This window comes from Hemitrygon akajei, chromosome 11, assembly GCF_048418815.1.
Source record: "Hemitrygon akajei chromosome 11, sHemAka1.3, whole genome shotgun sequence".
Taxonomy (NCBI): domain Eukaryota; kingdom Metazoa; phylum Chordata; class Chondrichthyes; order Myliobatiformes; family Dasyatidae; genus Hemitrygon; species Hemitrygon akajei.
This window is the reverse complement of record NC_133134.1, coordinates 89,350,634-89,365,163: the sequence shown is the minus strand read 5'-3', so window position 1 is coordinate 89,365,163 and position 14,530 is coordinate 89,350,634. Positions and strand designations below refer to the sequence as shown.

Below are 14,530 nucleotides of genomic sequence, written 5' to 3'. Positions count from 1 at the left end.
GAAGAATGGGGAAAATTTGCAGTGGCCAGATGTGTAAAGCTGATAGAGACCTATCCACATAGACTCAAGGCTGTAATTGCTGCCAAGGTACATCTACTACTGACTTGGAGGGGGTGAGTAATTATGCAGTCAATTATTTTGTGTTTTATAATTGTAATAAATCTAGAGGAATTTGTGGAAATTTGTTTTCACTTTGACACAAAAGAGACTTTTCTTTGATCAGTGGCAAAAAAGCTAAATTAAATCCACTGTGATTCAATGTTGTAACAAAAAACATCAAAACTTCTTGAGGGGGGGGGGGTGCGGTGTGAATACTTTTTATGGGCACCGCGAGTGCTTTTCTGCAGAAAACACAGCAACACCTCAACTTCCATAGTTGTTTGCGAAAATTCAGCATGACATCTAAACCTTTGGCAAACTTATAGATGTGTAGTGGAAAGTATATTGACTGGCTGCATAGCAGGTTTGTAGGGAAATACCAATGCCCTTGAGTGAAAAATGCTACAAAAAGTAGTGGACACAGCCAAGTCCATCACAGATAAAGTCCTCCCAACCATTGAGCACATCTGTATGAAATGCTGCCACAGGAAAGCAGCTTCCATCATCAGGGACCCCCACCATCCCTTCTCAAGGTACAGGAGCTCAGGACTCACAGCACCAGGTTAGGAACAGTTATTACCCCTCAGTTGTCTGGCTCTTGAACCGTATGGGATGACTTCACAACTTCACTTGCCCCATCACTGAAATGTTCCCACAACCTACGGACTCACTGTCAATGACACTAAGGGGCAGAAAACGCTGGTGGGAGTTGTGTACAGGCCACCTAACAGTAGTAGTGAGGTTGGGGATGGCATTAAACAGGAAATTAGAAATGCATGCAATAAAAGAACAGTAGTTATAATGGGTGACTTCAATCTACATATAGATTGGGTGAACCAAATTGGTAAGGATGCTGAGGTAGAGGATTTCTTGGAATGTATGCGGGATGGTTTTCTGAACCAACATGTCGAGGAACCAACTAGAGAGCAGGCCTTTCTAGATTGGGTATTGAGCAATGAGGAAGGGTTAGTTAGCAATCTTGTTGTGCGAGGCCCCTTGGGTAAGAGTGACCATAATATGGTGGAATTCTTCATTAAGATGGAGAGTGACAGTTAATTCAGAAACAAAGGTTCTGAACTTAAAGAAGTGTAACTTCGAAGGTATGAGACGTGAATTAGCTAAGATAGACTGGCAAATTATACTTAAAGGGTTGACGGTGGATATGCAATGGCAAGCATTTAAAGATCGCATCGATGAACTATAGCAATTGTTCATCCCAGTTTGGCAAAAGAATAAACCAGGGAAGGTAGTGTACCCGTGGCTGACAAGGGAAATTAGGGATAGTATCAAGTCCAAAGAAGAAACATATAAATTAGCAAAAAAAGTGGCACACCTGAGGACTGGGAGAAATTCAGAGACCAGCAGAGGAGGACAAAGGGCTTAATTAGGAAAGGGAAAAAAGATTATGAGAGAAAGCTGGCAGGGAACATAAAAACTGACTGTAAAAGCTTTTATAGATATGTGAAAAGAAAAAGATTGGTTAAGACAAATGTAGGTCCCTTACAGTCAGAAACAGGTGAATTGATCATAGGGATCAAGGACATGGCAGACCAATTGAATAACTACTTTGGTTCTGTCTTCACTAAGGAGGGCATAAATAATCTTCCGGAAATAGTAGGGGTCTGAGGGTCTAGTGAGATGGAGGAACTGAGGGAAATACATGTTAGTAGGGAAGTGGTGTTAGGTAAATTGAAGGGATTAAAGGCAGATAAATCCCCAGGGCCAGATGGTCTGCATCCCAGAGTGCTTAAGGAAGTAGCCCAAGAAATAGTGGATGCATTAGTGATAATTTTTCAAAACTCCTTAGATTCTGGATTAGTTCCTGAGGATTGGAGGGTGGCTAATGTAACCCCACTTTTTAAAAAAGGAGGGAGAGAAAAACCGGGGAATTATAGACCGGTTAGTCTGACATCAGTGGTGGGGAAAATGCTAGAGTTGGTTATCAAAGATGTGATAGCACATTTGGAAAGAGGTGAAAACATTAGACAAAGTCAGCATGGGTTTGTGAAAGGAAAATCATGTCTGACAAATCTTATAGAATTTTTTGAAGATGTAACTAGTAGAGTGGATAGGGGAGAGCCAGTGGATGTGGTATATTTAGATTTTCAAAAGGCTTTTGACAAGGTCCCACACAGGAGATTAGTGTGCAAACTTAAAGCACACAGTACTGGGGGTATGGTATTGATGTGGATAGAGAATTGGTTGGCAGACAGGAAGCAAAGAGTGGGAGTAAACAGGACCTTTTCAGAATAGCAGGCAGTGACTAGTGGGGTACCGCAAGGCTCTGCTGGGACCCCAGTTGTTTACAATATATATTAATGATTTAGACGAGGGAATTAAATGCAGCATCTCCAAGTTTGTGGATGACACGACGCTGGGTGGCGGTGTTAGCTGTGAGGAGGATGCTAAGAGGATGCAGGGTGACTTGGCTAGGTTAGGTGAGTGGGCAAATGCAATTTAATGTGGGTAAATGTGAGATTATCCACTTTGGCTGCAAGAACAGGAAAACAGCTTATTATCTGAACGGTGGCCGATTAGGAAAAGGGGAGGTGCAACGAGACCTGGGTGTCATTGTACACCAGTCATTGAAGGTGGGCATGCAGGTACAGTAGGTGGTGAAAAAGGCAAATGGTATGTTGGCATTCATAGCAAAAGGATTTGAGTACAGGAGCAGGGAGGTTCTACTGCAGATGTATAAGGCCTTGGTGATACCACACCTAGAGTATTGTGTGCAGTTTTGGTCCCCTAATCTGAGGAAAGACATTCTTGCCATAGAGGGAGTACAAAGAAGGTTCCCCAGATTGATTCCTGGGATGGCAGGACTTTCATATGAAGAAAGACTGGATCGACTAGGCTTATACTCACTGGAATTTAGAAGATTGAGGGGGGATCTTATTGAAATGTATAACATTCTAAATGCAGGCTAGATGCAGGAAGATTGTTTCTGATGTTGGGGAAGTCCAGAAAGAGGGGTCACAGTTTAAGGATAAAGGGGAAGCCTTTTAGGACCAAGATGAGGAAAAACTTCTTCACACAGAGAGTGGTGAATCTGTGAAATTCTCTGCCACAGGAAACAGTTGAGGCCAGTTCATTGGCTATATTTAAGAGGAAGTTAGATATGGCCCTTGTGGCTAAAGGGATCGGGGGTATGTAGAGAAAGCAGGGATAGGGTTCTGAGTTGGATGATCAGCCATGATCATACTGAATGGCGGTGCAGGCTCGAAGGGCCAAATGGCCTACTCCTGCACCTATTTTCTATGTTTCATCGCATGTTCTCAATATTTATTGCTTACTTATTTATTATTTTTTTTTTATTTTTCTATTTGCAGTTTGTTGTCTTTTGCACACTGGTTGAACACCCAAGTTGGTGCAGTCTTTAATCAATTCTTTTATGGTTATTGTACTGTAGATTTATTGAGTATGCCCATAAGTTTCACGGTTCTATATGCACTGTGATAATAATTTTACTTTAAACTTTTAATGAATGACCTAGACAAAGTGAATGTGGAGAGGATGTTTTCTATAATGGGTCAGCCTCAGAATAAAGGGATGTCCTTTTAGAAAGAGATGAGAAGGTATTTCTTTAGCCAGAGGATGGTGAATCTGTCAAATTCAAATTATGCTGATTATTGCACCAGCACCAAATTCTAATGCAAATATCTAATCAGCCAATCATGTGGCAGTAACTCAATGCTTAAAAGCATGCAGACTTGGTCAAAATGTTCTTGCCCAGTTCAGTTGCCTTTATATCGAATAGACTAGATTATTTAAATGTACATTTTACTGGCTTTCCAAGCAATCTATTGACGAATTTCAACTCATTCAGAACACCCTTGCAAGACTTCTAACTAAAACCAAGATGAGGGAACCCATCTCTCCCATCCTAACTAGCATTGGGTTCCTGTATCTTTTTAGAATTGATTTTAAAGTTTTCTTATTTATTTTTAAAGCTCTCCATATTTTGGGAGTGGAGTACAGTACAGAATAGCTTTCATTTATGCTTGAGTTCAAATCTTCTTCCATTGGTCCTTTAAACTTATGCAATCTCCCTCAGAGTATTAGCAGAACCGTAAATGATGCAGACTTGCATGGCACTTTTAAATGCAAGCTCAAACTATTTATTTAACCTTGCTCCCAACATCTTTTTGTCTTTTATTTGCATGTTTGCACTTTATCCCATTGTAAAGCACTTTGAAAAGAGCTCTATCAATAAGTTATTATTGTTGTTCAGACCAAACGTCAGAATGGGGAAGAAATGCAATCTAAGTGACTTTGACCGTTGATGCCAGATAGTGTGCTTTAAGTATCTCAGAAACTGCTGATCACCTGGGATTTTCATGCACAACAGTCCTAATAGTCTATAGAGAATGATGGAAAAAAACAAAATAATATCCAGTGAGCGGCAGCACTATGGGCAAAAAAGCTTTGTTAATGATCAAGTTCAGAGGAGAATAGTCAGACTTGTTCAAGCTGACAACAGCAGTAACTCAAATAATCATGCCTTACAACAGTGGTGTGCAGAAGAGCTTCTCTGAATGTACAACATGTCGAACCTTGAAGTGGATGGTCTGTTAGCAGCAGAAGAGCACGAGTATACACTCAGTGGCTACTTTATTAGTATCTAATATCACTACCTCCCCAAAAATCATTTTGACTCTGTCCACCGAACCCTGCTATGAATTAGCACCTGAACAGGAAGTTGAGTTATGCATTTGATTTGGCTGAAGTTGTTTATGCCCCTCAAAAGCAGTTAAAGCTAAACGATGTAGTTCCTGCATAGTGTTCAGTGTGGGAGGTTGTGAATAAAATGAAACTACATCCTGTGAAAAAGAGATATGATTAGTTTTATTATAGGATTTTTGGATGGGAAAATCTGATTTTGCTTTTGTATGTTATCTCTTCACTTATCACTTTTAAGTACCATATTCAAAAGTGTTTCAATGGCATTTTATGCTTTATTGTAGTAATGTAATCATTTGGAAAAAGCTAGCGAATTGAGAAAGGATTACCTCTGCCATATCTGTACCTGACTTTTGAGCTTTTCACTGTAAGATTGGCAGAAATGACTGCTTCTGTGTCCATTTTCTTTGGTTTCTTTTGTAAACAGCACACAAGTTGTTCAAAGTAGCAACCAGCCACAAATCCCATTTGTATGTCATCTGGCAAATTTACTCATCTGCTGGCCAAATGGAAAATATTTACATGCAGCTTTCTGATTCTTTTGTTAGTGAATTATGTCTATCAATAAAAATATGCGTGGTTTAGAATATGTTAGATATTTTGGAGTATGAAAAGGATTGATATGATTCTGTGTTAATTTAGTTGGAAGGACAAGTGGTGGCACTGCTGGTTCAGAACCTGGAACGATTGGATGAGACAGTGAAGGAAGAAGCAGATGGCGTTCACAATACATTAGGTAGGTTGTGCCTGATTTGTTTTTTCTCTTCTATGTAATGAGATTCATGACTATCCAGCCTTGTTTGTGATATTTCTGAATTTAGCTTGTAATTATGTGGCCTTCCTCTCTTAAAGTAAGAGGAAAGCCTATCTAACAATTGGGAATATACTGCATTGTCACTCTGAAGGTTAAGTATTCAATAGAAATAATTTATGAACATGATAAATGGGAACATCCTTTATGCTTTGTTCTTTAACGTGGTTGAATGAACTCAGCCTTATTTCCTTGGAGCGATGGAGGATGAGAGGTGACCTGATAGAGGTGTGTAAGATGATGAGAGGCATTGATCGTGTGGATAGTCAGAGTCTTTTTCCCAGGGCTGGAATGGCTAGCATGAGAGGGCACAGTTTTAAGGTGCTTGGAAGTAGGTACAGAGGAGATGTCAGGAGTAAGTTTTTTATGTAGAGAGTGCTGAGTGTGTGGAATTGGCTGCCGGTGACGGATACAATAGGGTCTTTTAGGAGACTCCTGGAGGTACACGGAGCTCAGAAAAATAGAAGGCTATGGGTAACTCTCGGTAATTTCTAAGGTAAGGACATGTTCGGCACAGGTTGGTGGGCCGAAGGGCCTGTATTGTGCTATAGATTTTCTATGTTTCTATGAAGTATTATTTTGAACATTGTATTAAAATAGTTTGTCAACTATAGGATTCCATTGCAATTCATAAAAATAATACATTATTAATGACAATAAACATGAGAGATAATATTGGAAACATGACACAGTAGAAAAGAGTGCCCATTATTTTCTACATTAGAAAGGACATGAATGATTTGTAACAACACACACAAAAGAAACTGGGTATTAAATGGCAAGAAGTACATTTGTGTGAAATGTTAGTAAGATTTATTTAGAATTTAAAATGTTAATGATTTTTTCTACTTTCCACTCCTTTATTTGCAATTTTTATAATTCTCAGTACCTCTCCATGTCTCCTTATCTCAATCCAAGCGCTCTTGCCTTCAGAACCTCTCAGTGGATTCCAGTTAATTTGGCCATCGATTTCTCAGAGCGGTAGTGAGTTTGGAACTACCTGCTCAGGGCGGACCTTCCGGGGACAGTCTGACGTCACGTCCGCCCCGCGGGTCACAGCCCCATGGGAGGGGAGATTTAAGCATGCGATTTTGAATCAGTAAAGGCATTCTGAGTTCAGCTCTCTCTGCCTCTGCTTCCTTCAGACAACTCTTAAAGAACAAAAGCTAATCTAGAAATTAGCCAGGATTCCCTTTGGGATAGGAGGCAGTTGCTGAACAGTTTCTAACGAGCATTAATCACTTGCGCTTGTAAGATACTGCACCTTGATAAGAGGAATCGGTTTTAAATAGTGTCAATTATGTGTGTTTGTGTTCAAAAAGTCATGATTTTTGTCACTGATAGCTGGCGAGTTACAAGCAGTTAGATAATTCAGAAATGATTTGCTCACTGCAATTTTAAGCATTCAGACTTGGAGGCAGCAGAAACAGCTGGGAGTGAAAATGAAACGATTTTGCTACTTCAACAAATTAGGAACTGTGAAGAATTTGAAGGTATTGACAATCATCTTGAATGTTACAATAAAAATGAAGATTTTGAGGATGCAATCATCAGAAGTATTGTACGAAGGCAGTATATTATCTGCACTAGGTGTTTGCACTGATTTTGTTCATTTACAGTTAATCAAGAAAAAGACAGTATGCACTAGATGTATTCCTCTGTTGATAAATATCAGGAACTAATACACAGTTTTATAGTACTGTAGTATAGGTAGTGTACATAATTTATTAGTTAAATGGTATGCTGTGGGACGCGGGACTCGAACTGCCATCGGGAGCTGCAGGCAGACTCGCGGTAGTGAGTTTGGAACTACCCACTCAGGGCGGACCTTCCGGGGACAGTCTGACGTCAAGTCCGCCCCGTGGGTCACAGGAGCCCATGGGAAGGGAGATTTAAGCGTGCAATTTTGAATCAGTAAAGCCATTCTGAATTCAGCTCTCTCTGCCTCCGTGTGTTTCTTTAGTAGTGCATTGCGTGCGACTACATTGGTGACCCTGATGTTCCAGACAGCATCTGGAGCCGGCGACTCAATGACCAGCCATGAGTTCGAGCAACTCAAACAGTGCGGTGTCTCTGAAACTCCTGACTTTTGGGGTCACTCAGCCCCACGTTTGGTTCAAGCAGGCTGAGGCCCAGTTCAATATCAGAGACATTACAGCCGATGCCACGCAGTACTACTACATGGTCAGCACGCTCGACCAGGAGATGGCAGGCCGGATCATCGACTTCCTACACCAGCCACCAATGGAGGACAGGTACACTAAGCTTAAGGTGCTCCTCATCAGTACCTTCGGACTCTCCCGCTGCGAACGGGCCGTGCAGCTCCTACACATGGACGGCCTGGGCGACCGCACGCCATCCGAGCTCATGAATGATATGCTGGCGCTCATGGACGGCCATAAGCCATCCCTTTAATTTGAACAGTTGTTCCTCGAGCAAATGCCAGAGGACATTCGCCACCTCCTCGCAAGTGAGGATTTCAATGACCTGCGCAGGGTCACGGCTAAAGCAGATGTCCCTTGGCAGAGCAAGCAACGTGGAGCAGCCTCCATTGGCCTAGCCACGATCACACGCCCCAAAGCCCAGGCCGTCTGCAATCGAAGCCATCGAGACCCACGGGGAAAAAGACGAAAGTTCGGAACAATGGTGTTTCTAGCACCAAAGATGGGGCTCAGGTGCGCTCTGCTGTCATCCACCATGTGCTTTTCTGGGAAACGCTGGGGCCAGCTGTCGCTAATGGTTATGATGGCTGGCCACCGAGACAGCCTTCTATAGCTCTGGGACCAACAACGGGGCCAAAGTCAGTGTACTCCGCCCCCCCCCCCCCGAACATGGACACTGGTAACGTGGTCCCAGGCCCCGAACTTACCGTTGCAAATGGCACCAGTAATTGGACCAGAGGTGAAGTACAGCACTTTAGACAGAGAGTTGCTAGCGCTTTACCTGGCTATCCGGCATTTCCAGTACTTCCTCAAGGGAAGGGAGTTCACCGTGTATACGGACCACAAGCCCCTCACCTTCGCACTGGCCAAGGTATCGGACCCATGGTCGGCTCAGCAGCAGAGGCACCTGTCCTTTATTTTAGAATTCACCATGGACGTCTGCCACATCGCAAGGAAGAACAATGTCGTCACCGACACACTGTCTCACCCCTGCCTCCACTCAGTGGGCATATCATCCTCAGGAATAGTCTTTGCAGCACTGGCGGAAGCACAACGGTCGGACACCGAGATCCCAGCTTACTGCACCGCCGTTTCGGGGCTCCAGTTGGAGGACATCTCCATCGGCCCGGCAGCAAATCGACTCCTGTGCAACGTGTCTACCGGCAAACCCCCACCCGTGGTACCAGCAGCATGGAGGCGCCGGGTATTCTACATGCTGCTCGACCTGGCCCACCCATCCATCCAGGCGACCATCAAGCTGGTAGCGGACAGATTCATCTGGCACAGTTTGCGCAAACAGGTCGGACACTGTGCCAGGACCTGCGTACACTGCCAGACTGCCAAAGTCCAGCAACACGTGAAGGCTCCCCTCCAGCAGTTCCAGCTGACGCACAGGAGGTTCCAACACATCCACGTGGACATCGTCGGCCCCCTGCCAGTCTCCCGGGGCACCAGGTATATCTTTACCATGGTAGACAGGTTCACCAGATGGCCGGAAGCCGTACCGCTCGCAGACTCGTCCACTGAGTCCTGCGCCAGGGCACTCATTGCAAACTGGATCGCCAGGTTTGGCCTCCCAATGGACATCACCTCAGACAGAGGGGCACAGTTCACGTCTGGTTTGTGGACAGCACTGGCGCAGCTCCTGGGCACCCAGCTGCATCACACCACAGCGTACCATCCCCAGTCCAACGGTTTGGTAGAGCGATTCCACTGGCATCTCAAGTCGGCCCTGATGGCGTGCCTTAGGGGCCCCGACTGGACAGATGAGCTTCCCTGGGTCCTGCTGGGCATCCGCACAGCCCCAAAGGAGGATCTGGACACCTCCTCTGCAGAATTGGTCTACGGCGCCCCCCTGACGGTCGTAGGCAAGTTCGTACCAGAGGCCCAAGGTTCGAAAGAAACTCCAGCAGCAGTGCTAACGAGGCTGCGGGACAAGGTAGGGACCCTGGCACCGGTTCCGACCTCCAGGCATGGTCCCACGCCATCCTTCACCCCTAAAGACCTCTGAGACTGTGAGTATGTTTTTGTTCGCAGGGGCATGCACAGGTCACCTCTACAGTGGCCGTATGAGGGACCCTTCAAGGTGATCCGGCACAGCGGAACCACATGAGTCGTAGAGGTGGGTGGCCAGGAAGAAACTTTTACAGTGGACTGCCTCAAACTGGTGCACTTTGACATTGAGCAACCAGTGAGGGTACCCGCACCGCGCTGGCAAGGCCGGCCACCCAGGCAAGCCATGCAGGCTGGGGGCTCCACTCCCCCGATGGATGTTTCTCGGGGGGGGGGGGGGTGGTGTGGCACATGCGGGACTCGAACCGCCATTGGGAGCCATGGGCAGTCACACGGTAGCGCGTTTGGTACTACCCACTCAGGGCGGACCTTCCGGGGACAGTCTGACATCACGTCCACCCTGCGAGTCACAGGGCCCATGGGAGGGGAGATTTAAGTGCGCAATTTTGAATCAGTAAAGGCATTCTGAGTTCAGCTCCCGTGTGTTTCTTTAGTAGCGCATTGCACGCGACTACAATACCTTCTTAACTATTTCCATGAAACTTTGGCTATTTCGGGTTGCTGCTTAATTAGGCCAAAGTGTACTGGCCCAATGTGCTTCAGTTAACTGGAATTCATTGTAATTGCCTCTCCACACCTTCTCATCCTATTCTCCCACCTCTGCTGGCTGCATGCAGCACTCCAACTGCACCTATGTGGTCTTCAGTACATTTGTTTTCTTTTCAGCCACTTGCAATTTCCTTCACTGTTGTATAATTTAAGGAATGTTAGCTTTGCAGTTAACAGGCAAGTTTGATCCTAGTACTGTGCCAATAAGAACTGTTCACCCGAAGTTTAAATATTTTATTGTTTTACAATATTGGATCAAAGTGGATTTAATTTGACTTTTTTGACACTGGTCAACAGAAAAAACTCTTTTGTGTCAAAGAGGAAACAAATTTCTACAAATCTGTCTAAGTTTATTACATTTGTTAAGCACAAAATAATTGATGCATAATTACTCACCCCATTCAAGTCAGTATTTGGTAGATGCACCTTTGGTAGCAATTAAAGCCTTAAGTCTGTGTGGATAGGTCTCTATCAGCTTTACAGATCTGGACTGCAATTTTTCCCCATTCTTCTTTACAAAACTGCTTAAACTCTGTCAGATTGCATGGGGATCGTGAGTGAACAGACCATTTCAAATCCAGCCACAAATTCACAGTTGGATTGAAGTGTGGATTCTGACTTGGCCGCTCCAGGACATTAACTTTATTTTTAAGCTATCCTTGTGTAGCTTTGGCTTTATACTTCGGGTCATTGTCTTGCTGGAAAACAAATAGAAAACCTACAGCACAATACAGGCCCTTCGGCCCACAATGCAGTGCTGAACTTACTATAGAAAATGCCTAGGCTTATCCATAGCCCTCTATTTTTCCAAGCTTCATCCATAGCCCTCTTACTTTTCTAATCTCCCAAGTCACAGTAATCTTGCAAACTGCATCAGGGTTTCCTCCAGGATTTCCCTGTATTTTGCTGCATTCATTTTACCCTCTACCTTCACAAGCCTTCCAGGGCCTGCTGTAGTGAAGCATCCCCGCAGCACGATGCAGCCACCACCATGTTCCACTGTAGGGATGGTGTTGCTTCTGATGATGTGTAGTGTTTAGTCTGATGGCCAGAAAGCTCAATTTTGGTTTCATCAGATCATAGAACCTTCTGGTTGACTTCAGAGACTTCCATAAGCCTTCTGGCAAGCTCTAGCTGAGATTTCTTGTGAGCTATTTTCAACAGTGGTTTTCTCTTTGCCGTTCTCCCATAAAGCTGCAACTGGTGAAGCACTCGGGTAACAGTTGTTGTATGCGCAATTTCTCCCATCTCAGCCTCTGAAGCTTGTAACTCTTCCAGAGTTGTCATAGGTCTCTTGGTGGCCTCCCTCATTGGTCCCCTTCTTGCACGGTCAATCAGATTTTGAGGATAGCCTGCTCTAGACAGATTTATAGCTGTGCCATATTCCTTCCATTTCTTGATGATTGACTTAACTGTACTCTAAGGGATATTCAGTGACTTGGGAATTTTCTTGTATTCATCTCCTGACTTGTGCCTTTCATGGAGTTGCTTGGAGTGTTTGCCAGGATACTGATTCACCAGTTGTTGGACTTTCTAGATACAGGTATATGGAGGAATTTAAGGTGGGGGGTTATATGGGAGGCAGGGTTTGAGGGTCGGCACAACATTGTGGGCTGAAGGGCCTGTAATATGCTGTACTATTCTATGTTCTATACAGGTGTATTTTTTACTACAATCAATTGAAGCACTTTTACTGCGTACGGTGATCCTCTTCTAACTTGATAGGTATATGGACAGGAAAGGAATGGAGGGTTATGGGCTGAGTGCGGGTCAGTGGGACTAGGTGAGAGTAAGCGTCTGGCATGGACTAGAAGGGCTGAGATGGCCTGTTTCTGTGCTGTAATAGTTATATGGTTATATGGTTCACTAATTATGTGACTTCTAAAAACAATTGGCTGCACCAGTGATGATTTGGTGTGTCATATTAAAGGGGGTGAATACTTAATGTCATCAATTATTTTGTGTTTTATATTTGTGATTAATTTAGTTCACTTTGTAGAGATCAGTCTGTTTTCACTTTGACACAAAAATATTTTTTCTGTTGATCAGTGTCAAAAAAGCCAAATTAAATCTTCAGTGGTTCAATGTTGTAAAACAATTACCGTAAATGCCGGATTATAAGCCGCTACTTTTTTCCTACGCTTTGAACAGCTTTGAACACTGCGGCCTTTACTACGGTGCGGCTAATACATGGTTTTTTTTCATGCCGCCAAAAACATTTTGCCTCGTAACAGTAGACCAATAAAATTGATGAGTAGTTCACAGAGGTCCAATGAAATTGTACGATAAATCAAGCGCACTTTCACAATTAAATTATTGTAAATCAGTCATTTGTACTCACCCTCATCAACATGGAAAACACTCGAAGAAAAGCATTGTGCTGCCTTTATGGCAGTTATTTAGTTTATAATATTTTCGCTTAGTAATTCATTTGTTAGTATTTTCTAGTTAAAGTTAGAAGTGTTTTAAGTATATTTGTTTTCTGTACTACATCCTGGGATGCTATGACGTCACATCCGGTTTCGCCGCGTCTTGTGGGAAAATACCGGTTTGCGATAAACGGAAAGGTGGGGGCGAGCGCATTAGACCCGCGCGAGAACGCTGCAAACATATGATGCAGCTTTTAAGTTAAAGGCGATCAATAACTTTTCCTGGTAGGCTGCAGTATATATTTTTTTACCAGTCGTTAGGAGATATTGGAATGTTGTTCGTGCACTGTTCAGTAAAAAAGTATACGCAACGTAATTTGTGTGTTACCGATACGTATGTATATTTAAAAGTAGCCGTGTTACAGGCACGGTTCGAAAAAAAGCATTTGCAATATGTATTTGTTTATGTTACCATACGGATTTAATTAAAAGTTAAAAAATCCTCACGTGTAATATCTTTCTGTGTAAATATCTCATATTACAACGTGGGACACCTGCGGCTTAAAATCCGGTGCGGCTTGTACAAGTACAAAATTGATTTTCTTTCTAAAATTAGAGCCTGTGGCTTTTAATCAGGTGCGCTCTGTAGTACGGAATCTACGGTAAACATGGAAGTTGAATACTTTTTATAGACACTGTATGTGTTGTGCAGTGATCTGCATAGAGGGTGCTTACACCATCATCTGCAACTGTGTAGTCATCAAGCTGCTTGTAGGTTTGATACATATTGTGTGGCTTCAGCTAGGTTGCATGATGGCCTGTTTAAACTGGATTTTTGTTATTACAACTTACAAGTACAATTGTATAAGAGTGAACTGGAGACTATCAGTTCTGAATGAGAGGAGAGTTAGCTTTATGTAAAAGAAGTTTTTCAGGAAACTTGCAGATCAGGATTAAGTGGAATGCTATGTCTTTAAACTATGTACATGGCACTGAATGGTCTACCATCATGATTATAGTATCAAGTGTTGGTAAGTTAGTGAGGTGTTGAGAGAGGAGTTTGGTAAAATATATTATTGTCATGTGCAACAACAGACAATCAAAATGGAAAAAAAATTGTTTTGCATGCCATCCATACAGATCAATTCAATGCAACAGTATGTTGAAGAGTATAAGGGCAAACAACAGTACAGAATAAGAGAGTGTGTAGTGCATGTAGACAATAAGGTGCAACACCATAGCAAGATGTATTGTGAAGTGAAGAGTGCATGTTACTGTACTAGGGGACTGTTCAATAGTCCTATAACAGTGGGATGGAAGCTCTCCTTGAACCTGGTGGTACCTGCTTTCAGGCTTTGTTATCCTCTGCCCAATGGAAGGGGGAAGAAGGTAGAATGTCCAGGTCTTTGATTATGTTGGTTGCTTTACCAAGGTAGAGAGAAGTCTAGACAGAGTCCATGAAGGGAAAAGCTGGTTCCTGTGATGTGTTGAGCTGTGTTTACAACTCTGCAGTTTCTTGCAGTCATGGGCAGAACAGTTGCAATACTAAGCAGTGATGTATCTGAATATGATGCTTTCTCTAGTGCTTCAGAAAAGACTGGTGATGGTCAAAGGGGACATGCCAAATTTTTTTCAGCAGACTGAAGAAGTAGAGAATTGTTAACCAAATGCAAAACAGGGATATGTAATGAGAAAATAGAGTGAAACCCTTGTCCACTACACTTGAGAAGTGAATTGGAAATACTGGTGATGCTATGCAAAAGTTGCAATACAGATCTAATTTAGGA

At 43.3% G+C, this 14,530-nt stretch overlaps 1 protein-coding gene across 1 annotated transcript in view; it reads left to right on the top strand.

Annotated features, from left to right (window-relative positions):
* The window catches only part of ctnnbl1 (catenin, beta like 1), a 303,435-nt gene that overhangs the window by 103,876 nt on the left and 185,029 nt on the right, over window positions 1–14,530 (top strand). The window contains exon 6 of the mRNA XM_073061344.1: window positions 5,422–5,515. Within this exon, the coding sequence (XP_072917445.1) occupies window positions 5,422–5,515 (94 nt within the window). The remainder of the gene's footprint in view (window positions 1–5,421; window positions 5,516–14,530) is intronic.